Raw genomic sequence first — 27,720 nt, 5'->3', positions numbered from 1 at the left:
TTATATTTTTAATAGAAATTATCAACAGGCCATTCACTAATTTACAATGTGCTAAGCAAATATGTAAATAAACAACAAAACTTCTAGAATTCTTTACAGTGACAATATTGATCTATTCTAACTTTAAAGAAATGCAGTAGGCTTCTGTTTTTAAAGATTTATTTATTTATTGGGGAGAAGGGTGGAGAGGCAGAGAAAGAGGGAGAAAGTCTTAAGTAGGCTCTGTGGGGCTCAATCTCATGACCTTGAGATTCCGACCTGAGCTGAGGCCGGGTCAGACACTTAACTGACTGTGCCCCACAGGTACCTCAAGAAATGCTGTGGACTTCTGTTTAGAGATGGTAGATGGACTACACACATTTACAAACATGACATAAACCCACAGAACAGAGAAAATGAGACAATGAGACAACAACAAAATTTTGGTAACTGGAAAGCAAACAGAAAAGCACTGAGTGCATATTGTCATACCTACGCTGAATCCTAAACCAGCAGAGGTAGGAAACCAAGAAGCAACCAATTTGTTCTCATCTCCTGGCTCAGGTTTAGGAGTATCAAGTACCCCTGAAAATTGGAGTGAAAGTAAGGCTGAGCCAGGAAACTGCTTTAATACAACAGTCTGCCAAATCCTTTAAATCTACACAGCTGGCTAACCACCCTTCCTCCCAAAAGTGGAATAGAGGTTTCATCTCCAAAAAGTTATCAGTACTACTGTGACTAAAGGACTCAAGTTCAACAGAGGGCAAGGCACCATATTACAAACAGGGGAAATTACATATATCATTTCTCTCTTCAAAGAGATAGAACATGACATCCATAAAAGAAGAACATGATGCTGTATAAAAGGAGTAATCAGTGGTTTTTTTTTTTTTTTTTTGGAGTAATCAGTGTTAAAAAAAAAATTCTTAAATTAAAAAATATAGCACAATTTTTTTTTAAAACTCAGGAGGAAATAAAAATAAGTAACCCTTAAAAGACAGAGATGGAAAATAGGAAAGGTAAGATGAGAAAATAAGATCATGTCCAACATCAGAATAACAAGGAGTGACAGACAAGGAGGAAACAAAAAATGGAGAGGAAGGAATTACTGACTCAACAATTTGAGGGAGCTGAGGAAGCAAGCTCCCCACCTGAAAAAGTTCACTGAGTACTAGCAAAATGGAGAGACCCGCTGTAAAAGCTCAGAGTGCTGAGTGTGAAGAGGAGATCCCCAAAGGGAAGAAGCCACACACAATGATCAAAAATGAGAAGAGCATACGACTTCCAACAGTAAAAGTAGAAGCTAGAAAAGAGTAGACCAAAGCTTAACAAAATGACAGGAAAATAACTTATGACCTTGAATTCTCCATGTAGGCAGCATTTAGCAAGATCTGAAGACATTTTTAGACATCGCACCTGGGAACGGGGCATGACTGGCACCTAGGGGGTTGTGAACTGGGGTTATGGCACAGCTGAGGGCTCCAGAGAGGAGAGGAGACTTTTTCCATTTAAAGACATCTGCTATATTAACTGAAAAACTAGGTAACCTAACTTATTAACATATAGCACATGCTTAAGCCTTTGCATCCATCAGTAGAACTTTCATTTTAAAAGACAAAAAATTAAAACCAAAATAATTACCATTATGCTGAAATTCTGGATCTCTCAGAGAGCCCTGAATTCGACGAGAGGGATGCCAGTAGGATGGAGCACAGGGTGGAGAAGGAGACTGCCCAGGAGTATTTGTTGAATATTCTGGAATTTTTGAAACTGGAAGAGTTACCTCAGCACGTTTGGGGATATGATTGGCTTCAGAATCTTCCCTCAAAGGCAGGGGATCAATTGTTTTTATACCAGCAGCTGGAGAAGTCAGGAGGGATATGGCGCGACTTTCTTTCTAAGTGACAGGAAAAAAAGATACATATATATATATGTCCATATATATATAAAACCAAACCTTTAAACACTCAAAATATAATCGTAAATAATAATAATAATAATAATAATAATAATAATAATAATAATTGTAAAAGCATTAGGAGAAAGTATGGGGAAAATCTATATAACCTCCATGTGAGGAAGATTTTATAATCCTACAACCACTATTGGTAGACATATTTAGCTGTATAAAAATATACAAACATTAAAAAAATTTTTAAATCACAAATTTGAGGAAAAAAGGACAAAGAGCAGAAATATCCTACCCTATTAGTAATCAAATAATTTCAAAATAAAAGCACCAAGGAACTAATTTTTCACTTTCCAGATTAAAAGATTAATTTTTTTTTTAAAAGCCATGCTATAATACCCAGCATTGACGAGGATGTGGAAAAAATTGGCACTCTGCTAGAGGGCTGTTGGGAGCACAATCTTCCCAGGGAGCTGGTGAAACAGCAAAAGCTTAAAACTTTGTGTTCTTTCATCATACAGTAATACTTGGGAGAATATTTACACACAAAAAGGTATTATTAGGAATAAAAAAGTAGCTGAAGGAGGATTTCTTTACAGTATTTTTTCAAAATAGAAAAATTAAGAAATAACAGTGGGCATCTAGTTTTTAAAAACTGGTTTCAATAATAAACAGCCGGTGTAACTATAGGTTGCATATCACGTCACTATTAAAATTTAGTTGTAAGTGATATTTAATGATATGTGAATATGTTCACAATGCATTGCCAAGTGAGAAAAAAAATAGATTGTGAAACCTTATCTGCAGCACAACACATAAACACACTGTAAACCCAAAGAACTCAAACATTCAATAGTGGCTGCCCCCGAAGAGTAGAGGGGACATCATATATTTTGTTAAGTTGGTCAGTATTTCTATTTTCCACAGTGACAATGTATCACTTTCCTAAAAGTCATATAATTTACTTATTAGTGAGAATACAAACCACTGAAATCAAACACAGTTCCAAATTTTCCTAATTATTGCTTATCAATGTAGCCCTTCTCATTGATTTTGGGTTTATCAGTGCCATATTCAAAACACTGCTTTCTGAACTTAGGTATCATTTTTTGCAATTGGAGAACTTACTTGATTCAAAGCGGAGAAGGCTTGGGATCTTACCCAGCAAAACATTTCTTTTTTAAATCAAGATCCAAAATAAAACCACACATCTTCCTCTTGCTTCCCTTTTTAATTATAGGTATCACTTAGGAGAATGTTCTTTTTTTCTTTTTATATACACACACACACACACACACACACACACACACACAGAATTTGAGATCTGCCATATTGGCTTCACTATTGCTAAAAAAAAAAAAAAAAAAAAAAAAGGCCTGAATGAAATCTCTAGAATATTTTGTAACACGTAGCATTCCCAGGTTTAACTTAATGGCCTTGGTGATCTGCGTGTGACCCCAAGGCCTTCTCACTGGCCTCACTGCCCCAGCCCCACCCCACATAGCCCATTCTCCACTGAACAGCCAGTGGTTTTATCATGAAGACCAGATCACGTTTGCTGTGTGGCTTTAAACCCTCCCAGGGCTTCCAAGTGCCTCAGAACAACATCCTCACTCCTTACCCAACCTCCCTTCCAAAGCTCATTTCCTACTCTCCCCTCTTCCCTCTCCAGGCCTCAGTCACACTGGTCTTCTCACTCTTTAAAACTCCCACTGCTGCACATTTGTACTTATTGTTCTTTCAAACTGGAAAACAGTCTCCCCTAATCTCTGCCTGGGCACATCCCTCATGAGTGAGGTCTTAGCTAAAATGTCATCTCTTCAGAGGTGCCCCTACTCATGGCCCAACGTAAAGCAACCTCACCCACACCTTCGAGGTCCTTTGTGATTTTTTTTTAATTTACAGCACTTGCTACTACCTGAAATTATCTTTTTAAAAAATTATCTATTTCTCAAAATGAAATAGTAAGCTCCATGAGGGCAGGGATTACCATTACTGCTAACTACTACCTCTCCATAATTCTAATTTCTGACCACCACCTCCTGCCTTTAAAACTAATCGCCGGGGATCCCTGGGTGGCGCAGCGGTTTGGCGCCTGCCTTTGGCCCAGGGCGCGATCCTGGAGACCCGGGATCGAATCCCACGTCGGGCTCCCGGTGCATGGAGCCTGCTTCTCCCTCCGCCTGTGTCTCTGCCTCTCTCTCTCTCTGTGACTATCATAAATAAATAAAAAAAATTTAAAAAAAAAAAATTTAAAAAAAATAAAAATAAAAATAAAAAAATAAAACTAATCGCCACAGCTACCCTAATTTCAACAAGTCCTTAAGTCTGCCAAGACCTTCCGATGATCCTGTCACCTCTGCACTGTGCCTTCCCTTCCCAAGTCCTATTTTTCTGCCCTAACAAACTCAACTTCCACGGCCAATCCTCATAATCACTTCCTGCTTATATCTTAACTCCCTGACCCCCTTTCTCATTTCCTCTTACTCCCTTAACAAAACACGGACCCCCATTAAATCCAACTCTCTACTTACCCTGAACCTCTGCAGCCAAACATGTCTGGAGGAAAACACACAACTCATCCTGACTGGTCTTACATCAAATCTGTGACCACTAGCCTTAAATGGGCCTTTCAGGCTGCCCTGCATTATCTCACATTTCCCTGGCCCGCTCCCTCTCCCACTCTCGGAAAAAGACTACTCCCTGCCTTCTTCTCTTTACTCAAACCTCCAACCTTTTCTTCCCCAGCCTTCTTCTCAGCAAGGGTCTTTCTTCATGTGTTACCAAGAAACAATCCAGACACTTTCCCAAAGCCCCCATCATCACATCTCCCTATTTTATCTGCAGTGCTCACATATTCTGCGTTCTCTGTAACAAGGGAGGAATTGTCAGAGTGCCTAAAATCAACAATTCCACTCGTACCTCTCCCGCATCCTACGCAACATCTCGAGGGGTGCTTGGCACTCAGTGCACAGGTGCAAAGGGGCTGCATCATCTTTCTCTGCCTTTAAAACTGTTCTTGTTGGGGCTCCTGGGTGGATCAGTGGGTTAAGTGTCTGCCTTCAGCTCAGGTCATGATCTCAGGGTCCTGGGATTGAGCCTCGCATCAGGCTCCCTGCTCAGAGGGAAGTCTGCTTCTGACTTTCTGCCCCTCCCCACTACTTCTGCTCCCTCTCTCTCTCAAATAAATCATAATATTTAAAAAAAATCTTTAAAAAGCTGTTCTTGTCAACATATAAATGTGCTGTTATCTCCTTTCCTTCATCTTAACCTTACTCCCGACTACCATCTGTTACTCCACTCCCCTTCATGGAAAAGACTCTTAAAAGAATTGTCTATGGGCAGCCCGGGGCGGGGGGGGGGGGGGGGGGGGGGGGGGGGGGGGGGGCTCAGCGGTTTAGCACCGCCTTTAGCCCAGGGCTTGATCCTAGAGACCAGGGATCGAGTCCCAGAGTCCCACGTAGGGCTCCCTGCATGGAGCCTGCTTCTCCCTCTGCCTGTGTCTCTGCCTCTCTCTCTCTCTCTGTCTCTCATGAATAAATAAATAAAATCTTTAAAAAAAAAAAAAAAGAGCTAGAAAACAAATCTCAGGTCTAAAAAAAAAGTTGTCTGTGATGACTACCTCCGATTCCTCTCATTTCTCTTGAACTCACTTGCACTTAGGCTTTTGTCCCTCCCCACCACCAAAACTGCCCTTTGTCAAGGTCACTGATGACATCCCTGTTGCCAAATCCAATCATCAGTTCTCATACCTTTCTGATCCATCAGTAGCACTGACACCTCCAAGGTACCAGTCTCCTATTTCCCACCACCTCGCTGGCTATTCCTCCTTAGCCTCTTTGTTGGTCACACCTCAACTACCCTGTATCAAAAAACGGGGTTTGACACCTGCCTATCCATACTCTTCTCTCTCTCTCCCCACTCCCCTGATGATCTCCCCTAGTCTCAAGACCTCACATACCTGTGCCATCTATATGGTAAAGAGATGCAAATCTGTATCTGCAGCCCAACCTCTCCTCCCATACTCCAAACTCAGAAAGGCAACTCCTATTCAACATGTCTACTTGTACATCTAATAAGCTTCTCAAATGCAATGTGTTCAAAATAGAACTCTCTGTTTCCCCCTACAAACCTTTTCCTTATACTCTCCTCCCCATCTCAGTTCAATGGCAACTCCATCCTTACTGTACAGGCCAAAAATCTTGAGTTGTCCTTGATTCTTGTCTTTCTTCCATTCTGTATCTTAACCATTAGCAACTCTCGGCAGCTACGCCTTCAATGCATATCCGGAATCAGACTTCATCGCATCACCTCCACTGCTACCACTATGAACCAAACCACCACCACTTCTTGCCTGGATATTGTAATGGACTCCTATCTAGTTTCATGCCCCTGCTCTTGCAACCCTACTGTCTTTCCCCAACACAGCAGGCAGAGTAACCATGGGAAAACCTGAGTCAAATCACATCACTCCTTGCCCCTCCAAAGGCTTCCCATTTCATTCAAAATAAAATTCAAAGTCTTTGTTACACCCAATAAGGCCCTATGCAGTTTAGTTCCCCACTATGCCTCCAAACTCATTGCCTTTTCTTGCTCTCCCTTCTCTCGCTCTCTGCTCCAGCCACACTCACTTTCTGCCTGGTCCTCAAGGAATCAGATACCTGATCGCCTCAGGGACTTTGCACTTTCTATTCCTTTTGCCCAGAATGCCTTCCTACATAAGCATGTGGGTTAATCTCTCGCCCACTTCAGATTCTGCTCAAATGCAACCCTCTCAGCAAGAACTTCCTATTCACTTCCCTTGCTTTATTTTTCTTAGTACTTATCACTATCTAGAACACTATGTATTGTATCTACTTATCCTGTTTATTGTCTCTCTTCTTCACTAGAACAGAAGCTCAAAAAGGGCCAGAATTTTTACCTGCTTCTTTCATGGCTATATCTCCAGTCCTAAAACAGTGCCTGGAACACAGCTGGAATACAACTGCAACACAGTAGATGCTCAATAAAAACTATTACTTTTCTTCTCTCTCCTCCTGTTGAGTTAGTATTGATAAGACTTAAAAGTGTATCAGCAGAGAGGAACCTGGGTGACTCAGTTAAGTGTCTGCTTTCAGCTCAGTTCATAATCTCAGAGACCTGGGATCAAGCCTCATGTCTCGGGATCCCTGCTCAGCAGGGAGCCTGCTTGTCCCTCTCCCTCTGCTTGTGCTCTTTTAAATAAATAAATAAAATCTTTAAAAAAAAGTGTTATCAGCAGAAATAGAATGTCACTGCCAGAAATAAACAATTTAATGCCTTTGCCTTACTAAAAACAGGTTAATAACATCATCTCCACATGATACACAGAATTTTCTAAAATCTGAATCTATCATTTCATTCCATGCAACTAAAACAATCATGTCCTAAAAAGATGCTTTTCTCCCAAAATATAAGTACTTACCTTCCTAAAATCATTCTTTGCAGATTCTACGACATCCTGAGAAGACATTCTTTTCCTCGGTTCGGGGACGGAAGGCCTCACTTTAGAGGGAGACACTAAAACAGCACCACCTAGAAAAATACAGAAGATTGGGCAGCCCTGATGGCCTAGCGGTTTGGCGCTGCCTTCAGCCCAGTGCCAGATCCTGGAGACCCAGGATCAAGTCCCACGTCAAGCTCCCTCCAGGGAGCCTGCTTCTCCCTCTGCCTCTGTCTCTCTCTCTCTGTGTCTATCATGAATCAATAAATAAAATCTTTAAAAAAAAAAAAAAGAAAGAAAGAAAAATACAGAAGACAACAAGTCTCAAACCAAATTCTCATGTAGAAAAAGTACGTAAAATAAGAACTACAGTGTTTGCCCCTTACCAACAGCTGGAGTGGTGAGATCATGATGAGTCCTTTGGATTCCACCAAGTTCTCTCAGCTTTGGAGTAGGAAGCCTGCCTTCTTTTCCAGAAGATACAGAAGAAGAATCTGACCTGTAAATACAGTCTACTATGAAGCATTTTCTCCAGAAAATAGAATTTAAAATATTTTGTCATTATTGTGCAATAATAAAATACATAATTTATAAGATAAGGCCATTTTGTTTCTGAAAAAAATAACAAATCCACATGCAATTGAAAGTGACTGAATACTAGAAAAGAGGGGAAGATCACTGCAAGTCAGCAACACAGAACATAGAATTCCTCCATTAAATCAGGGCCTAAGGTTCCTATTAGGTGCAAAACCCATGACTGAATGATAAGGGATTTAGATTATGAGCCAAAAGCACCATTATCAGTGATAGAGAACCACCTCCCAGAGCAATTAACATACATATCAACATATCAACAAGAATTAGCTATTTGCAGAAATCACTTATTTTAATATCATCAAACATTATCTTTCTTTTTGGTAAAACATTTGATATTGAAGAGTATCAGCTATTTTCCTTAAATCATAAAGAAAGCCATGGTCCCAGACACATTTACAAAACTGGCAGGTGAGAACTGATGGAACATAAATTAAAATGATTCTATAACTACTGCCGCCCAAGTAGCTCAGTGTTCAAGTGTTCAACTACCAATTACTGGTGACTCAAATACCTGCGTGAACCAAATTAAACATCAGATAGAAATGCCTGCATTGTGACATTAAAGTAACATCTGTTCTGAGTCATAAAACCAAGAGTGTAAGCCACTGAACTTAGTGACAAAACAAAAAATATGAACCATGTGCATAATGCTTCCATATACCGATTAACTTAAAACTCTCACCCTTCTTTTATCTTGTCTGCCTTAGATTTTTCATGTACTTCCAACTTGTCCAGCTCTCCCGAATGAACCTGCTTGTCCTTTTCCATTTTCTCCTCCTCCTCCCCCTCCTCCTCTCGCAGCTGTTTCTGCATCCCCTCATTGGTGTTCTCCGCATCCCACGCCAGGCGCCTTCTAACAGGTAGGGTGGGAGCATCTGACATGCCCAATTTCTCTGTGGTATTTTTCTGGGGCTGCTCTTCCAAAACAGGCCTTTTTTCTTCCAGTGTTGTAGGAGGACACTTCTGCAAAGTCTTATGGCTTGTAGGATCTCTACATAATAAAAAAGTTTCAAACTTGAGTTTGAGCTTATACTAATTTTAATGAGTCTATCATTCCCTTCCAATGTTCACTACTATGTTTCCCACAAGTATTACCTTGCCCAGGTACTGAAGAAAGAAATCAAATTAAGAGTTCACAGGACAGTATAATAAAATAATGCTACAATTTGGATTTTCTATGAAAATACTCCAAAATAAAATATATGCATCTTCTCTCACTCCTACTCTCACAAGGCATGCCCATACCACTGCTGACAACACGCATGGGTGTCCCCGGACTGGCATTTACACACATACATTAGGACTCCACATAGTCTAATTTGTTTGTCAATTAGGGTTTATGCACAAACTCAAGTGTACTTGAGGATCAAGCAAACTGATTCAAATTTTACACTTTAGGTAATCTTTTTCAGACATTCCTAAGGAATGGATTTTGTGGTGAATTTTTAAAATCAGATGTCATAATTAGAACTTATAGGTCAATTAGGCTTTATGATGATATTAATAAATACTAGAACAACCAAAATATAATTTGCTACAAATCAAAGTGCTATTTCTCTTACAAACAGTTAAATAATGTTCACTTTAAAACCCAAAAGAGCAGAGAACTCTCCCATAGAATCAGGGCCTAAGTGTCATATTAGCCACATAAATCCATTAACGAATGGTGACAGGATGTACTACTAGCTTATATTCTCTAAGTTGTCATTGTTGTTGCTGCCTTTTCTTCTTACTTTTAAAGTTCTTTCCATCTACTGCATAATCATCCCTATTCTCTACCCTTAAGAGACATTATTTTAAAAAAGTAACATTATAAAGTCTAGTCTTCCAGATTTAATTATTATTTACACAAAGCTTTATGTCTCAGAATAAACTAAAATAATGAATAATCTCATCCGACTAGAAGACAAATTTTGAGTGGTCATGTCATTTTCCTGTGATTCCATGACCTACTTAAGCTACAACAGACTTTTTTGCCGTCCACAAAGAACATAGCTCACCCAGCAAGATCTAGAGCTCTAATGTTACTACTAATAGTTCCTTCTGAGCTTGTTGTGGAGGAGACGTCCCAGCAGCGATTGTTATCAGACAGAAGCTGATTCAGATGGTCCCGAGAAAAATGTGTTCCTTGAACTCGTTTCCTGTAAAACTCCGCCTTCTCTCGGAGTTCTTTAACCTACACAAGAGAGTTGAGACACTGTGTGTTACTCTGAATGCTCGATTGCAAATATCACCACGCTGCTTATCAACAATAACGCACAAATACAGCCAGAGACCAAGGAGAAGGGAAGGCAAAAGGAGCCACAGACATTCATCAGACAACGCACATTTTGAGCAGAAATTAAAACAGTCAAGCTAAAGCGCAATGCAGTTATTTTATTTCAGGCCAGCAGGCAGGAAGAACTTGCAGCAGTTAAGAAAAATATTGACACCTACTTCTTATTTCGACTGAAATTACACAAGTACTCTATGCATTATTACAGTTTTTAAAAACTCAAAAGCGACCAACCTCCGCATACCACATGGCATTTAGAGAAGCCTAGGAGAGGAATATAGAAACATAACTTAATGACAGGTTAATGTCATAACGGAACATTAATGGGAATCAATGAAATACCTTATTATTCTTCCTTCTAAATATATAACAAACTTGTCAATCAATATTTTAAAAATAATTTTTAGTAATATTTAATTCACTAAGCAAGATGTCCTATTAATACCTGGAAACCCAGCCACATTCCCACATGGCTGAAATGTTATCAACAACAGGTAACCTAATTATTATTCCCACTTCCCCACGTCTGGAAGAGTAGTGACATGCCACAAACCCCTACCCTTTCTGTCCTAGCTGCTACTACTATCGAAGCTCCCAGTGAGAGAATCATGAGACTGCCTTCTCTCAATTGTTCGACATTCCCTAGGCATCAGCAAAATCTCAACTTTAAAAAAAAAATTAAATAAAAGAATATCCCACAAAATAACAATTGTAATATATTCAGCAAAGTGACAATTCAAAAAACCGTTCTGATGAACTATAAGGTAATTTGAATTCCTTAATATGCAAAGAACATTTTTTCATTTGGAACTAAGCCTTTTATACTCTCTGAAACCCTTTAATTTTATACGTCACACTGCCACCTGCTGGCTTCACTAAATTCAATTACACAACGCAAAAAAATTAAGTTGCAGCTTAAAATTGTTTCAAATCATCTGTATTTATTCTTTAAAAACTCAATTTTTCCTATCATAAAGATGGACTAATAACATTAAAATGATATGCAGAGGCTGTCTGCTAACATTTTCTTTCACTTATAGGCAAAAAGCAAATAAACTTGGCATTGCAAAAGCAACTGGGGAAACACATCCTCAGTTCCTTAAGGAGACACTCCTGAATGCAAAGGGATGAAAGTGTTACATCTGCAGGGAACTACTGAAAGCAAAGGACAGTACCTGTCATGGTGGCTAAGAAACCATATAATCCGAGCAGAGTCCTACTGGCCTAACAAACCAAACCTGAAACATTCCTTAAGGATAATGCAAAATATTTTCTTCACTGCCAAGAAAAACTGAGCCATGTTCATTTATCATTTCTGTTAACTCCTAAACTTTAAATTACCAGTAATGGTTTTTGTATTTAACAGATGGAACTGAGATATACAGTTTGAGTCCATTAACCAGGGTGCTCTGCTGTTAAGTAGGCTCCACGCCCAATGTGGGGCTTGAACTCAGGACTCCAAGATCAAGAGTTGCATGCCCTACCAGCAGAGCCAGCCAGGTACCCTCTCACCAGGGTGTTTTGAACGCACAGAGGTCTTGTTATAAAAGTGCCTTGATATAATCCAGATCTTATTTCTATTAAGCCTTCTCACGTTTCAAATGTTTCACAGCTGCATTATCACCTACATGATAAAATCTTCAAGCTTTAGCACAGCTTCCTCCTCCAGTCTCAAAGGCCTTCATGCATATCCTCATTAGTACTTATTTCATTCCACTAGAATTAATTGCTCTTGTCATTCTCCCCCATTAATCTATAAACCACACAATGTGAAGGAAAATGCAGCACACAACCTGTCCTGAGTGTGGACTCAGTGCTAGGCCTGAGCTGGATGGCTAGTAGCCAAAGATAAGCAAGAAGTCCCTGCAGCACTCAGTGTGCTCACAGTCTGATAGAGGAGGCCAACTTTCTCCTCCTTGATAAATTATCATAATACTGTATAGTCTATGCCATAATAATTGAAGGAATGGTTCAAATGCAGCCTGACTGTGTAAGGTGAACTGGGAAGGAACAGCAGAGAAGGCTGTATTTCATCCAGGTGGGAAGACCTATTGTCTGATGAATGAGAGGAAGGATAAATATCCCCTCCATGTGAACAGTAATCCAGTTTTACTTGTTAACAATATTTTTTTTAAAAAAAAAACAGATACTATGGAAATTCTATAAAGCTTTATTCAATTCTATTTGTTACTGACATTCAAAACTCAATGTTTTAAACTTATCATCAATCTTTATTAATAATCCTAGTGTTAATGTTATAGTGGTTTACAAATATATGATTTTAGACTTCTAGATCCTAAACTAGGATGAAAAAAATAGAAAGTTGGTATTTCCTAAAGCAAGCTGTTCTACTAGAAAAAGAAAAAAAAAAAAACCTAATGGTATGAATTCAGTCTCAAGAACCAATAAGCAGAGCCACTAAAAAGGATATGAACTCAAACGCAATTAAAACAACACACACCTCCTTTCCACGTAATGCCATCAGATTATAGGATATAAATGCTTTCAGTAGAATGTTTTCATTTCTGAATTTCTTTGTCCAAAATAAGAATTCAACTAAGTTGTTTAACATTTATATACAGAAAATTCAGATTAAAAAACAGATTAAAAAATAAATTTTTTCCCCAAAAGTTATCCCCCTCAAAATGAGTCATCTTTATGCATAGCCATCCTTACAATATCTGTCAAATTACAGTATGTCTCTCAAATGTGGGACTTTATCTTAAAGTCCTATTTGTGGAAGATACATTAGAAAAAAAAGTATCTCAACTAACATTTGGATTATTAGAAAATTATCTAACAATCAAGAAAAAAGAAATTTAACACAGGTTCAGCAGTTATTCTAAGGATGAGACCAAACAATCACAACATGCTAGTTAGTATTACAAACCACCTTAAAAAAAAAATAAAATAAAAAAATAAAAATAAAAACCACCTTATAAGTGAGCGTTTTAAAAAGCAATAGTGCCAGTGGTTATATAATGGAGACAACAAATATAAGTCACTGGACAAATAAAATCAACCACCCTAATATTATATGAATACGTACTTGGGTCTTAGGATAAGATACCCAGGCACTAGAGTATAAATAAATAGATTCAAAAAGTTTAATATTTCAAACAACATAGGAGGAAATGAATATGATATAGGGACTAGAAAACTATAACAGGACTCAAAAAGTTAACATTCTAATTATAAATCACTGATGTCCAAGTGCATTTGAAGAGCGTGAATAATATTCCTTCATGAAATGTTAGGAGTGGGAAATAAGGGAGTACCCTATATGTAGATACTTCATAAGCAGCCACAAAAGTAAATGTCTTCAAGTTAAAAATAAAATCTAAGATTTAAGTAAAATACAGCCCACCCTAAATATTTATGACCTGGTTAACTGAAACAGCTATCAGCATCAGTATAAAATTTAGCTAAAACTTCTTATTCTTTTCTAGCTCCAATTCACTATTTGAATTATTTTGCCCGCAGAGGTTAAGGCAAACAATAGCACTAAACATTAACAACCACCATTAGCAATGAATTTTTTTTTTTGAGTCTAAAAAAGTCAAGATAGATCTTAAATTAACATCAACACAAATGTTTTCTTCCATCAGGGCAGGATAAGGACTATCATTTTATCATGACTCCAGGCATAATCCTCTAGTCCACTAAATTTTTAGAACTGAGGTCTAAATATCAACTTGTCTTAATTTAATGAAGTCTCTTTCCAAAACAAGAAGCCTCTTGTGAGCCCAACCCAGGGAAGCCCCTAAATCTAACGGGTCAGTGGCTAACACCGAATAATTGGCCTCACTAGCTCTCTATGGCCATGCTCTGTACCCTGCTGCCTCTGCCCCCAGCTTTTCCTCATTCCCTTTAAGACTGCTCAGAGCTCCTCACCAAGGTCTGGCATAGCTGTAAACCAGTCAGGAGTTTCACTGACACTACTCCTTTGCTTCATCAGGCTTGCTCCCGATGCTCTTCTTTTTAACTTTATTTCACCAGGGTGACTATTTGGTGAATTTTGACTCCACCAATATTTGGGACGGCTTCAAGATTGGCCCTTTACTCTGCTGTACTGCTGCTGAGCTATATGCTCAAGTGGAAGGAATCAGGTAACCTCCTGAAACAACATGTGGAATACAGGAATCTCACCAGGACATTGGTCTGGGAGCTGCCAGGGCAAAGAGCCAGCAGCTCAAAGGACTAACGCCTTCCTCCAGAGGCTCATTACATGTAACTTTTGGCTATGGCTTCAAGTACAGAGCTAAATAAAAGATCCATTCCAAAAAAAAAAAAAAAAAAAAAGATCCATTCCCCATCCAAATTCTCTCTCTCTTCACAATGAAGGGGGATGGGATGTTTTACTAAAGTCTAAATTGTTTTACTTTTGCTTATTCACACAGAAAAAGGCAGGGAAACCATCAAGATGTGGTTTAAAAGATGACAGTTACACAACAACCCAAAAAAACCCTCCACTGTTTCTGACTGTAAGAAGCTTCCCAAAGATTACCCTTTCCCTCAAACCTTTCTTTCGGATCCTCAGAATTTCTCCCACATGTCAGGGTATCCCAATACTAGAACTCAAACCTCTATCAATACAGGCCACGCCACTCCTCCCTTACGCTTACAGACCATAATAGTTACACACTGCCAGTGGATTCCACTGTCAGACAAACTAATCTTGAAAATTAATCTTCAACTGAGAGAGTGGAGGTCTGGATATTATTAAGAAGACTACAATGCTATAATTCTATAAACTGAATTGGATTAACACAATGAAACCTTGGTTATAAAAACCTTTTTAACTTAAAAGACTTTAATAATAAAAATCTCTAGTTGAAAAAGGAACTATTTGATATAAAAAAATAAACATGCTCATAAACTATATCCTAACACATAACTTTAAGTTCCAGATACTTTCAGTGTTACTACTGTATCACATATCTTTAAACTATTGTCTCTATTACTAAATGAAACTCACTGTGAAATCAAACTGGGATACAGGCTCAAAGAAAATGTGGGCTTACTGAGCTTATGTATACTCACCTGGTCTGGTATGTTTTCCTTCACATGGGTCCAAGCCCCGGCTTTATATAAATACTGGGCTGGGCTCAAAAATTTTGCCCTATATTCAGAATTCACCTTCCTAACAAAAATGAAATAAGAGTAAATATTTCAGCATGTTAATCATCTAAAAACCATGATATTTTTCTTCTAAAATACATACCCAAGCCTTTGATGTCTCCAAGGAGTAAGCTTCTTTTTAGGCTGGCTTGACTCTTTTGATTCCATCTCTGCTTCTAATCTTAAAGGATCGTCTGTTTTATCACACTACAATGGAAATAATTTAAACATTTTATGCTTAAAATGTTATACATTAAAGTGAAAACATAAATGTTATAAAGTATAACTGGACACTGTATTACAATTCTGTTTATGGAAGTAGTTTTAACTACTAAAGATAACCTAGAAGTCACAAGGAATTGACAAGCAAGTTTTAAAACTAGTATACTTTGGTTTTTTGAAGTATAGCTCAGGATTTGGTTCATTTTACAACAAAGAAATTTTATATCCTTGCCTAGGAAAAAAAAAAAAACTTTTAATTAACAAACATCTAAATAAATAAACTCCGTTACTACCTATTGAACGATTCTTTTACATTTGCCTTTGATATTCAAATTTACATTTAATTGTGTTGTAGTAATTAAGTAGGCTCCATGTTGGGCGTGGAAACCTACTTAGAATTTAATTAATTAATTAAAAACTTAAAAATACATGTATATATGCATATTTGTGTTTGATTTCCATTATTTAAAGTATGTGTTTCTATCTCTACTGTCACCCTTATAGCTCACATTAATTACTGTAAGGCCAATTATTTGCTATTACACATGGTAGACTTACCTGCTGTATTGCCAAGCACTTGCCACAGTATTATATTTATTTAATTACATCTTTGTCTCCCCACCAGCACAAGAGCTGCATGGGGCTTAGCGTGGTTATCATTGTATTGTTCTCAGTACCTACCCAGTGCCTGGCTCCCAGTAAGTGCTTAATGAACATGAGACACTTAGTGAACAAACAAATGAATAAACTAGCTAAAACCAAAAATTTCGGGTAGTATTTAGTAAAAGAAAATGTGTAGAGTCTAAAATAATTTTATTTTGTTTAAAGTTAAGAGTTGATGAATACCTTCTTTTCAGGAGATACTGCTTCAAAATTTCCGTTATCTTTCAAATCATTTCTTAATTTTGGTTCTTTCACTGGAGATAAACCTTTGAAATTTCTTCTGTATTCAGTTTCATGGATGACTGAGTTACCTTTGAATTGTGGAACAAATTTGCTTTTATTGTGGAAAACCTTAAAACAAAAATTACTGTAGTTTAGTTCTTTTGTTGGCTAAATATACAAAACTTAGTTTTTCGATTGCTTTAAGAATTTCACATATAAAATTGAATTATAGGATACCAAAAAAGTAAAATTATATGACTGTTTATAATGTCATTTCATATACATCAAAAGGACAACAAAAGCAAAAACAGACAAAATGGACTGCATCAAACTAAAAAGCTGCCATATAGGAAGGAAAACAATCAACAGAGTGAAGAGGCAACCTATGGAATGGGAGAAAATATCTACAAATACTATATCTGATAGGTTAATATTCAAAATATATAAGGAACTCAATTCAGTAACCAGAAAACAATCTGATTTCAAAAATGGGCAAAGGAGGGGAGCCTGGGTGGCTCACCCAGTTAAGTGTCTGACTCCTGATTTCAGCTCAGGCCCTGATCTTAGGGTCCTAAGATTGAGCCCCACATCACAGTCTGCACTTAGCAGGCAGTCTGCTCAAGGATTCTCTGTCTCCCTCTCCCTCTGCCCTCCCTCCTGTGCAGGCTTTCTCTCACTCTCTGAAATGAATAAAATCTTTTTTAAAAAAAACTTGAAAATTTTTAAAAATAGGCAAAGGGACATAAACACAGACACAAATAACAATGGAACAGAATAGAAAGCCCAAAAATAACCTTGTGCATATATAGTCAATTAATTTATAACAAAAGAGACAAAAATTGGGAAAGTATAACCGCTTCAATAAATGGCGTTGAAAAAATTTGACAGTCACATGCAGATAAATGAAACTAGACCTTATCAATCAGACCAAAATGGGTCAGAGATGCAAAATATAAGACCTAAAACTATAACTAGAAGAAAACATAAGCAGTAAGCTCCTTGACATTGGTGTTGGCAATGATTTTTTGGATTTGACACCAAAAGCAAAGGCAACAAAAGCAAAAATAAACAAGTAGGACTATATCAAACTAAAAAGCTTTTGTATAGCAAAAGAAAGCACCAACAATGGGGATCCCTGGGTGGCGCAGCGGTTTGGTGCCTGCCTTTGGCCCAGGGAGCGATCATGGAGACCTGGGATGGAGTCCCACGTCGGGCTCCCGGTGCATGGAACCTGCTTCTCCCTCTGCCTGTGTCTCTGCCTCTCTCTCTCTCTCTCTGTATGTGTGTGTGACTATCATAAATAAATAAATTAAAAATTAAAAATAAGAAAATAAAAAAATAAAAAGAAAGCACCAACAAAATGAAAAGGCAAACTATGGAATGGGAGAAAATATTTGCAAATCATATATCTGATAAGGGGCTAATAACCAAAATAATAAAGAACTACAACGCAGTAGAAAAGCAAACAATCCGATTAAAAAATAGGCAGAGGAATTGAATGGACATTTTTCCAAAAAAGACATACAGATAGCCAACAAGTATATGAAATGGTGCTCAATATCACTCATCATCAGGGAAATGTACAAAACCACAATGAGTTATCAGCTCACACCTGTTCAAATAGCTATTATCAAAAATACAAAAGATGACAAGCGTTAGCAAGGACGTGAAGAAAAGAGAACCCTTGTACATTGTTGGTAGGAATGTAAATTAGTACAGTCATTATGGAAAACAATATGAAGGTTCCTCAAAAAATCAAAAATAGAACTACCATATGATCCAACAATTCCACTTCTGGGCACGTTCCCAAAGGAAATGAAATCAGTATCTCAGAGATATCTGCATTCCCACATTCACTGCAGCATTATTCATAACAGTCAAGATATGGAACCAACCTAAGTGCCCACAAACAGATGAATGGATAAAGAGTATGATACATACAATTAGAGGAATATCATTCAGCCTTAAAAAAAGAAGGAAATCCTGTCATTTGAAAAAAAAAAAAATGAACCTGGAGAACATATGCTAAGTAAAATAAGCTAGACACAGAAAGACAAATACAGTAGATCTCACTTATGTGAAATCTAAACAAGTGCAACTCACAGACGCAGAGAATAGTGGTTACCAGGGACTAGGGGGGCAGGAGAATTGGAGACACACTTGTCAAAGGGTACAAAGCTCCAGTTTGCACAATGAGTTCTGGAAATCTAAGGTACAACATAGTGACCATAGTTACTACTACCATATTATATACTTGAAATGTGCTAAGAGGGTAAATCCTACCACACACATACACACAAAGGCAACTGCGAAAAATGTGTTAATTAACTTGATTATGGTGTTTCACAAAGTACATACATATTAGAACATTACATGTACACTGTATCATTTTTATTTGTCAATTATACCTCAATAAAGCAGGGGGAAAAATCCAAAAATCAACTTTCTACACTCATTGTTTTGAATAATAGTTACTATAATAAAAAATAACATTTAAACAAAAAAAAAATGAACCATATCTTTTCTCCTCAGTTTCCTACCCCTCCCTCTCAGCAGTATGGCAAAGGGATAAGTAAAATAGGCATATTTTAATGATATGGACAAGACATTCACTTTATAAAGCAATTCTGTTAGTTCTACAGGTTTTTTTCCTTGACATCAACTTTTTTTCTTCCTCCAAAAAGAGAAAGATTAACATTTTGAATGTCTGATATGTTCATTTGTTCAGTTTCAGTCCTTTACTTGCTTATCCTTAGCTTAATGCAAGGGAAAAAAATAGGTAATTATTATCTTTTTAGTTTTAAACATTTTCATTTATCCTTAATATTTTATAATATGGTTTCTATTGCACCACTGATTACAAAGAAAGCAAAAGGAAAAGACATGGAGGGCAAATGAGATATATTATTGCTTAGCAATGCTGAATAGTGCATCTTCATTCAGACCAAATCCAAACAGAATATCTTTTTCCTGAGTATAACCTCAAAACTTTTCTGCCAAAAATTGTTCAGACCGCTGTACATATTAATATAAGACATCCTTTCAGAAAACAGGTGTTTGGTAAAATAGGACCAAATAGCTCCTTTAGAGGTTCCCTATCAACAAGCATTGAAAGTTTCCGTCACATGGTTCTTCAAACTACAGACCCTAAAATGGATATGCTTTGAATCAACAAAGAGCATTTGCTTCCCCCAAAAAATATTAGAAACCCTCACTGATGAAAGCAGTAAAGCTACTAAGTGAAGGTACTGCTAGTGATTTATCTCATAATATCCTCGTGGGCCCATAAAAGAGCATTTCTGAAGCACAATGTTTCTCCTGAAATATGTAAAAGCCATCAGTGGAGCTTTGATTTGAATCAGCTTTAGCTGATAAAGGGGAAATGCTCTACAAAAACTGAACAATTACAATTTTCAAATAGTAAGTAATTTTGTAGGTACACTTACTATTCAAGAACACTTGTGAGCCAGCAAAAGAAGTACTGCTCCTATTTATTAGATTCACAAAGGATACACACATCACCTCATGCTATTTTATGTTTCTAAAATGTTATACAAATTTCAGTTTTTTAGAAAATTGAATAACAAGCAAGCCCAATGCTGCCACGATTTACAGGATCACAGGTATTATCATCTTAGTGTAAGATGACTGATATTATTGTCTTGTGGAATCCGCCCTCTCAGTGCTCAGGGGTATATAATGTTTGTAAGTGAATGTTGAGATAGAAGAGCAAATGAACATAAGGGTGTATGGGAGCGGGGGCGGTTTATAAAGAAAAATGCCAAAATCAAGAGAAAGAAAAGTCTAAGCTGTCACGGGCCTCTGTAGCTATTCTAAATTAAGTATTTCCTTACCTGGGCCTAGAAGTATGATTAAGAAGTAAGAGTTAAGAGCCTAAGAACTGTTTAGATGATAATAGTAGTAAAACAACAGAACATTTATTAGTTAATGGTAGTCCAGTACCAAAAACTGGGTAAGGGTATAATGAAATCTAGTATCACATTTAGTTCTCATCATAGCTTTCAAATTTTACAAATGTAGTTAAACTGACAATTCCAATTACTGCTCATTTGATACAAAAACAAGATTATGTATCTTGCACTGCTTTTATTTTGTATTTATTAAAATACACAAAGCAGTTATGCCTTTCTTGCAAGACAGAAAACATGCAACATATTAGTCAACAAACACGATATCTTAGAATAAGACCAATCTAATAATTTTTTTATTAAACAAAAAAATCTCACAGCATGCAGAAACTTACCAGGAATCAAGTTTCATTACCCTGTCTCATATTTAGTGGATGTCATGGATTTGGCAACAATGATCATGAGTGGCCTAGGACAATATCACTTATCACTACTATAAATCAGAATAGAATGATTTTAGCAAAAAATCTCATTTTCACTTTCCTAGAACCTACCTCCAGGCCTACTTAAGTACCTAATTTCTCTTAGCTCTTAGTTCCATGTAAATCTGCATCACTAGATCAGAATACCAAAAAATGTATTACATCCATTAACCTACCTGATTGGCGGCAAAAACTGGAGCAGTTTCTTTAGGGGTCTTCCAAACAAACTGCCTTTGATATTCAGAATTCCTCAAGATATCACGTGAAGGAACAACAGTCAATCCTGCTTTCTTTCGAAGAACTCTATCCAACTGTTAGGGAAGAAAAATCCCACCCAGAGTCATTAGAAGTTTCTATTCAAACTTTTTCTTTCACTATAGTAAAAAACAAAACAAAATATGTAACATGAAATCCACCCTTTTAACAAAATTTTAAGTATACAGTATTGTTAACTACGTGCACATCGTTGTACCACAAACTTTTTTCAATTGAGAAGTAATCTCCCTTTTAAATTGTCAAACTATTGAAAATTCCTTTAATACTGACAAGGAATTTTATTTCTTAATTTCTGTGCGTTCCAGGAAAAGATAGCACCTTTCATTCAATCTCTTCCTACCAGTTATTCATAACTAAATCTGTTACGAAGAAACGGATTGCCTTATCCACACCTTGCTTCTGAGACACCCCTTCCCCTGCCCACCACTTACACGTCACCTTCCTTGATTCTACTGTGCCCCCTGGTTTTCGCAACAAGCCACAGATTCTTCACCAACACTTCTGAATGCCTCTCCGCGGTTCTGGCAGACAAGAAATGGGGAAGATGCAGTGGACTGGAGAAAGATGCAGGAGGCAGCGAGCCGCCTGCACAGGTCCCCGCAGCCTATGCTTATGTGCTCGCAGGGACGTTCCGCGGGCCAGGTGTGACATAAGAGAGCAGAACTCCAAGATCTTTGAGATTCAGCCAGAACTGCCCTTCCTTTTGCGTTTAATCAATTGCGATTCTGTTTGTTTACACAATAAGAAATTGAAAAGGGCCCACATAGAAGTCAGCTCACCACCCCCACCAGAGGTAATGGCCTACTACTCTCCTTCTCCTGTCTCAATTTGATCTCTCCCTTAGGACTGTGGTGCTGATATATGATGAATGAAATCCAGAGGCAAGCTGTCCATCCAATGAAGAGATATCTTAGTATAACCAGTACAAAATGGCAACTACTAAAAACAGAACTCCCAATAACTAAAGTCAACAGCCTCTTAACTATTCTCTAAGACATTAGATAACAATGGAAAATTTTTAAGCATGAAATGTAGTATTACTGAAATGATGATGAAATTTACAAAGGATTCTATGCTTTTGAAAAGAAATACCGTGAGTTAAAAAAAAAAAAAAAGAAAGAAAAAAGAAAAAAAAAAGAAATACCGTGAGTATACCTACCCCGTTATCTACATTTTCTGAATGTAGCTTAGTGGAAGGCTCCAGGTCCTCATTTTCTTTAACTGGTATATGGTTTGCTATTATATCCGCGTTATTTTCCACAATATCTGAAGCCCCTTCAGCTCTGGAGTCTGTAGAGTGAGATCTGGTTCTTTTGGGAACCCTGGAAGCTTCTAGTGCAAGAACCCTTTCTTGGGTAACATCTTTTTGTTCTGCCTCTTGCAATTCTGTTTCTGGGGCTTCAGGTTTTGGGGATATAAGTATATCATTGTCTGAGATCGCTCCATTCCACTCAAGAGATTTTGAAATCTGTGGGTCATGATAAGGGACTCTTCTTTTTGAAATAAAACTTGGCTCTCTTGTGATTCCTACAAAATACAGCATATAAAAATTGCAGCTACCAAAGTATAAAGTTACAAAGACAACTTTTAATAACACTTGTAAGGGATGCCTGGGGGCTCAGTTGGTTAAGCGGCTGCCTTCCACTCAGGGCATGATCCCGGAGTGCCGGAATCGAGTCCCGCATCGGGCTCCTTGCATGGAGCTTGCTTCTCCTCCCTGTGCCTCTGCCTCTCTGTGTCTCTCATGAATAAATAAATAAAACATTTAAAAATAATAATAATAATACTTATGAGAGAAGAAATGGAATTGAAAATTCAGTTGAGATACAAGGTCCTTTGAGTGGCAGGATAAAAAAAAAGATAAGTTTATCAACATAAAAATCTTTAATTTTGCTTTTTAAAAATACTAAAAGTTTGACATAAATTTTTTTTTAATCGGGGTCACAATGTTCGAGTTATCCTAACACAAGTCACTAGAATCACAACGTGACGGGCCTGGCAAGACAAGCAGGACATGTTGCCTCCGTTTCTAATTACTTTCCTGTGCTACTTAACAGAACAATGGGCACTGGTACTGTCAAAATTTGGAACTTTTCACAAAGCCTCTCTTATGCACAGTAGACCAAGAAGAGAAGGGATGAGATGTCATTATGCTGGATCTTGGTTCTACGTTTGCACTGATTTCCTGGGAATTAAAGAGAATGAACCCTTTTAACAGGAGCTAAGATACTATTTCTCTATATTTCTGTCTGGCAAGCAAATGTCCAAAAAACTGAACCTTCTACCCAAGTAAGAGGAGCTCTGTGGAATGACAAACACCAAGATACTGTCCTAGTTTGGGGCCATTCTTTAAATAGAAGCCCGTGTAGGGTGGGGAAGAAGGAGTAAGACTAGAAAGGAGGAGAAGCAAGGTAAACCGAAAATCTGGCAATGACATAGAACCCCCAGTTCTTTAGCCTCTGTCACTGAGTTTTGGCCATTGAACCAGGGTCCCCACCCTTACAACGCTTCCCTAGACTAGTGGTCTTCATATTGGGTGCATATGTGTCTGGAGGCATATGGAGACATTCTGGGGGATAAGCAGAAATGGGCTGCTTAAGGGAATCATTTTGCAGATCCTAACTCTATATGATTTCCCAACACTGGTCTGCCTGAGAGCTGCACCTGCCTTCTGTAGTCTTCGGTCCCTCTCCCACTTCGCAAAAGGAAGACACACCTCTCAGCCAGCCCCACGGGATAAAAAAATTATCCTAGGTGGGAAGGACAAACAAAGGGACAATTCACGTGTAACTACTGACAGAGAATATCTGACAGCCAAGCAAAGAAGGCCGAGATTACAAATAACAAAGGAACAGTGCTTTATTTTATCCAGGTCCACACCTTCCCCTTCCTACCTATCTTAGAATTAAAATTCAGGAGTCAGAGGGTTGTCACATGAAACAACTAGATGTTAACACATGTTAACACGTTTACAGCAATTGAAAAACACAGACTTTTTTTCTCACAGAAAGGAATTCTAATTAGCCTGATTAGTTTGCCAAGGAGGACTGACTTTACCAATTATATGATGAACATTTACCGTAAATTCAATGAGCTACACTGGCAGCTCCAAAGTTTTAACAAAGCATACGTGAAACAGATGCACAATATTCAATATGCCAGAAAGCATATCCTTTGAAACTATTTGTTACACTTATGATTAAAAAAATTAAATAATAACTTGAAAATGTGAAAAGATGCAAAGACTTTCCAAACCCTTTTAAGGGATATGAAAGCAAAAAAGTTTGAGGGCCATTGCCCTAGACTTTAACACACAGAGAGGCTTCTGGTGGAAGAGCACAATGAAAGGGGAAGATTCTCAAGCGCTCCGGCCTTCTCTCCCAGCACCAGCAAAAATACACTAAAGGGAAAAAATACACTATGTTAACAGAACGTCCAGCTCGTCCTTGGTAAAACCGGCGTTATTCCTCACTAGCCTCCCACCTCCCTTTCTGAACACCCTGGAGTTCTCACTCTGCCCGTCCCCTTAACCTCACATTCTCCAGTAATACACCTCCCCTGGACCGTTCCTGCCTTCATAATATACCATACTCCAAAGTGGTTTTGCTCCCACTCTTGTTTCAACACACCCTCAAATGTAGCTTATCTAAGTTAAAATGTTACGGGGACAATGATCTGGTTAACCAATTCCCCAGTGTTCTAACGGGCCATCAGTAGAATATCTCTACTTTAGGATTTACTTTGGATTAATCTAATAGAGCCTCAAATTTGTAGACTTTTGGGTCATTTGGTGGATTCTGAGTACCATCTTGCCCAAAAAGCAGGGACATCCCGTGTCTGCAGTCGGGCTCTGGACAAAGGATCCGGATGCTTCAGAGGAACCCAGAGCCACCCACTTAGCCCACTCTTCCCTTTGTTCTCCAACCTAATCCTGGAAACACTCTCCTCCTTTTACTAATTTCCCAAGCTTGGGAAAATCATGCTTATTTCCCATTAAGTCTTTTTCTTGGCTTCAAATACCTAACATTTGGGGGGCATATATGTCATACTTCACGCACTCTCATATGTGGGGCCCCAAGCACTCGTCTGCATATATGCACCGCCCCTTAACAGGCAATATCTCATTTAATCTCTCCCAGCAATCCTGTGCAATGGGCTTCCTATACCCCACTCGGTAAAACAGTCCCTGTTTGCCAACGTCACATAGCTAATGTGGAGTCAAACGCTTACTCATTCATTCAAACAGTAGTCTCAACAAGCACTGGAGTGCGTCAAGGCCCTGTGTCATCTACTAGGCAGGAAGACTGAGCCCTTGCTCTGAGAAATCTTGAAGTCTAGTGAGGGAGAATAAAACCAGTCTTTCTCCTTTACCATCCTCTGGGAAACCTTGGTTGGCCCAGGGCTCTGACTTCCCTGGATACCAGAAGGAAATATATGGGATGATAAAAGTACAGCTTTTGAATTCGGGGGCTTTCCACAAGACAGACTTGATTTCAAATTATGGTTTTGCCACTTACTAGCTCTGAACTCTGGGCAAGTTACTTAATGTAAGTCTCCCTTCCTCAAGACCTTGAGAGTACACGTCCCCAGCTTTGTCTGCTCTCAGCCTTCACCTGTCGGCTCAAATATCACTTTCTCAGAAAGGCCCTTCTGGACCATTAGAGCTAAAGTGTATTACCTCCAATCCTGCCCTCCCCCAAGTTATCTCTAGGCTAGCCTGTAGCAACCTGAAATCCCCCGCTTTATTTATTGTTACCTGGTTACTGTTTTTTCCCTATAGTTTGGGTCTTTGTCTGGTTCTAGGCTCTCTCCCTAGAAGCTGGGAATAGTCCTGACCCATAGTAAGCCCTCAATGAATATTTGTTAAACAAAGAAGTAAGCCAACCAGGCCAACTGATGCTTCACAAGTTTTTTTTTTTTTTAATATTTTATTTATTTATTCATGAGACACACAGAGAGAGGCAGAGGGAGAAGCAGGCTCCATGCAGGGAGCCCCATGCAGGCTCGATCTCAGAACTCCGGGATCACGCCCTGGGCCAAAGGCAGATGTTCAACCACTGAGCCACCCAGGCGCCCCTTGCTTCACAATTTTTAATCATTCTGCAAACGTAACCCCAAGGTTTACTTAAGCCATGATGACTGCTAAGTGTGTTCGACTTACCTAATTGATCGGACCTAAGTCCAGCCCATGGGTACCTCCTCCCCACTGAGGGATTATACGACTCTGACAAATAGGACTTCTTCCACAGAAAGTTTCTCTGGTATTCACTCAGCCCCTGTAATACAAAAGACACTTTGAGCATGATGCAATTCATGGCTGTTGTTTTAAAGAAGGCATCGGTAAAAAAGGACCTCGGAACCACGACAAGGAGTTCAAAGTCTCGAGCTCCCCGTCACCAGCTGCTGTTTATCCAGCCCCATGCTAAGCAGGTTGCACCTATTCTGATCCTTTAATCCTCACAACCACCTGAGGCTCTGAGTGGCCACCTTTCTTTCTTTTTTTTTTTTTTTCTTTGCTGGGTGGCTGATTCCAAAGCCTGAGCTCTTGTCTGATAACAGGTGACCATCTAAATCCTCATCACAATAATTGTCCTAGCTGATTAAATTCTCAGTGAGGACACACCAACGAGGGCCTCGTGCCTTTTGAAATTCCGTAAAAGTCAACCAAAGACAGACAAGAGTCCCCTCCCATCATGCTGGATAGAGGCCCCTAAAATAGAATAGGACGGGGATCTGCGGGAGAGCTGTGGCCAGCTGTTGGGGCGACGGGTGCCTGACCCCCCGACGGCGACCACCTACCTGGAACTCAGGCACGACGGTGAACAGTGTGAGTTTCCTACACCCTATCTTCGCATTGTCAAGGTCCCACGTCTCTATCCCTTTTAAAGACGCAGGCAGTTTGAGGTCTTAAAGGGTAGGGACGGGGCGGGGGGGCGGCCAAGGGTAAGCCGTGAGACGGGCCACAGGTGTCCCCAGATGAAGCCACCTTAGATCTCATTGCAAAGTGCTCGCCTTGCACCTGCACCGCCTCGCGCCCTGCAAAATCCCTGCAAAATCGGTCTCTCTCAACACGGCCTAACGCTTCCGCGCTGCAACTCGGGAGTGTGTGTGCGCGGACCGGGAGCCAGGCGTCGTGCAGGACCGCGGCCGGCGGGCTCCGCGGGGCCCGGGAGCTCCCCCTCCCCCCCCCCCCCAGCAGCCTTCGGGCCCGGGGACCACGGCCTCACCTTGAAGCGCACCGGCATGTCGCCCGGTGCTGGAGCCCCCGCCACTCCGACAGTTAACGGGACAGAAAGCCCCGAGGGGGCGGGGCGACAACAGTAGGTTCCCTAGCAAAAGCCTCGGCCTGGCGTCCCCGACTACGCGCCGGCGCACTCCGCGCCTGCCGCCTTGAGCCCCGTCGCTCCGCCTTTCCCCGCCCACCCCCAGAGCTAAGAGCCAATCGGGACTCGGAGGCCTTCCTGACGTCATTAAGATCCGACCAATCAGTGCCCGGAAAGGAGACGCCCGCCTCCCGCCGCAAATTGGGGGACTAACAGAAATGGCGGGCGGAAGGCTGGCCAATGAGGCTCCCGGAAGGGCGGTGGGCGGGGCCCCGCGGGAGCTTCGTCCTGAGGAGAGCTCTGGGCGCGTCCTGTGTGACC

General features: G+C 39.4%; 1 protein-coding gene across 5 annotated transcripts in view; it reads right to left on the bottom strand.

The window, feature by feature from the left end:
- MDM1 (Mdm1 nuclear protein) overlaps positions 1–27,457 on the bottom strand; it is a 29,936-nt gene extending 2,479 nt beyond the window's left edge. For 3 of the 5 annotated variants that reach the window (XM_041757242.1, XM_041757240.1, XM_041757243.1), the window contains exons 1-13: positions 27,304–27,457; positions 26,238–26,352; positions 22,236–22,603; positions 20,977–21,111; positions 16,411–16,578; positions 15,446–15,549; positions 15,265–15,364; positions 10,456–10,485; positions 9,947–10,122; positions 8,629–8,937; positions 7,736–7,848; positions 7,332–7,441; positions 1,621–1,876 (exon numbers count right to left, since the gene is read on the bottom strand). In XM_041757242.1, coding sequence (XP_041613176.1) covers positions 1,621–1,876; positions 7,332–7,441; positions 7,736–7,848; positions 8,629–8,937; positions 9,947–10,122; positions 10,456–10,485; positions 15,265–15,364; positions 15,446–15,549; positions 16,411–16,578; positions 20,977–21,111; positions 22,236–22,603; positions 26,238–26,352; positions 27,304–27,321 — 2,002 coding nt within the window. In that variant the 5' untranslated portion in view covers positions 27,322–27,457. The remainder of the gene's footprint in view (positions 1–1,620; positions 1,877–7,331; positions 7,442–7,735; positions 7,849–8,628; positions 8,938–9,946; positions 10,123–10,455; positions 10,486–15,264; positions 15,365–15,445; positions 15,550–16,410; positions 16,579–20,976; positions 21,112–22,235; positions 22,604–26,237; positions 26,353–27,303) is intronic. The other 2 variants (XM_041757244.1, XM_041757241.1) reach the window with 2 other exon arrangements.
- Between the last annotated feature and the right edge of the window lie 263 nt (positions 27,458–27,720).

Source organism: Vulpes lagopus, chromosome 5 (genome assembly GCF_018345385.1).
Source record: "Vulpes lagopus strain Blue_001 chromosome 5, ASM1834538v1, whole genome shotgun sequence".
Classification (NCBI taxonomy): Eukaryota; Metazoa; Chordata; class Mammalia; order Carnivora; family Canidae; genus Vulpes; species Vulpes lagopus.
Note: the sequence above shows the minus strand (reverse complement) of the source record. Positions and strands in the feature narration are given on the sequence as shown.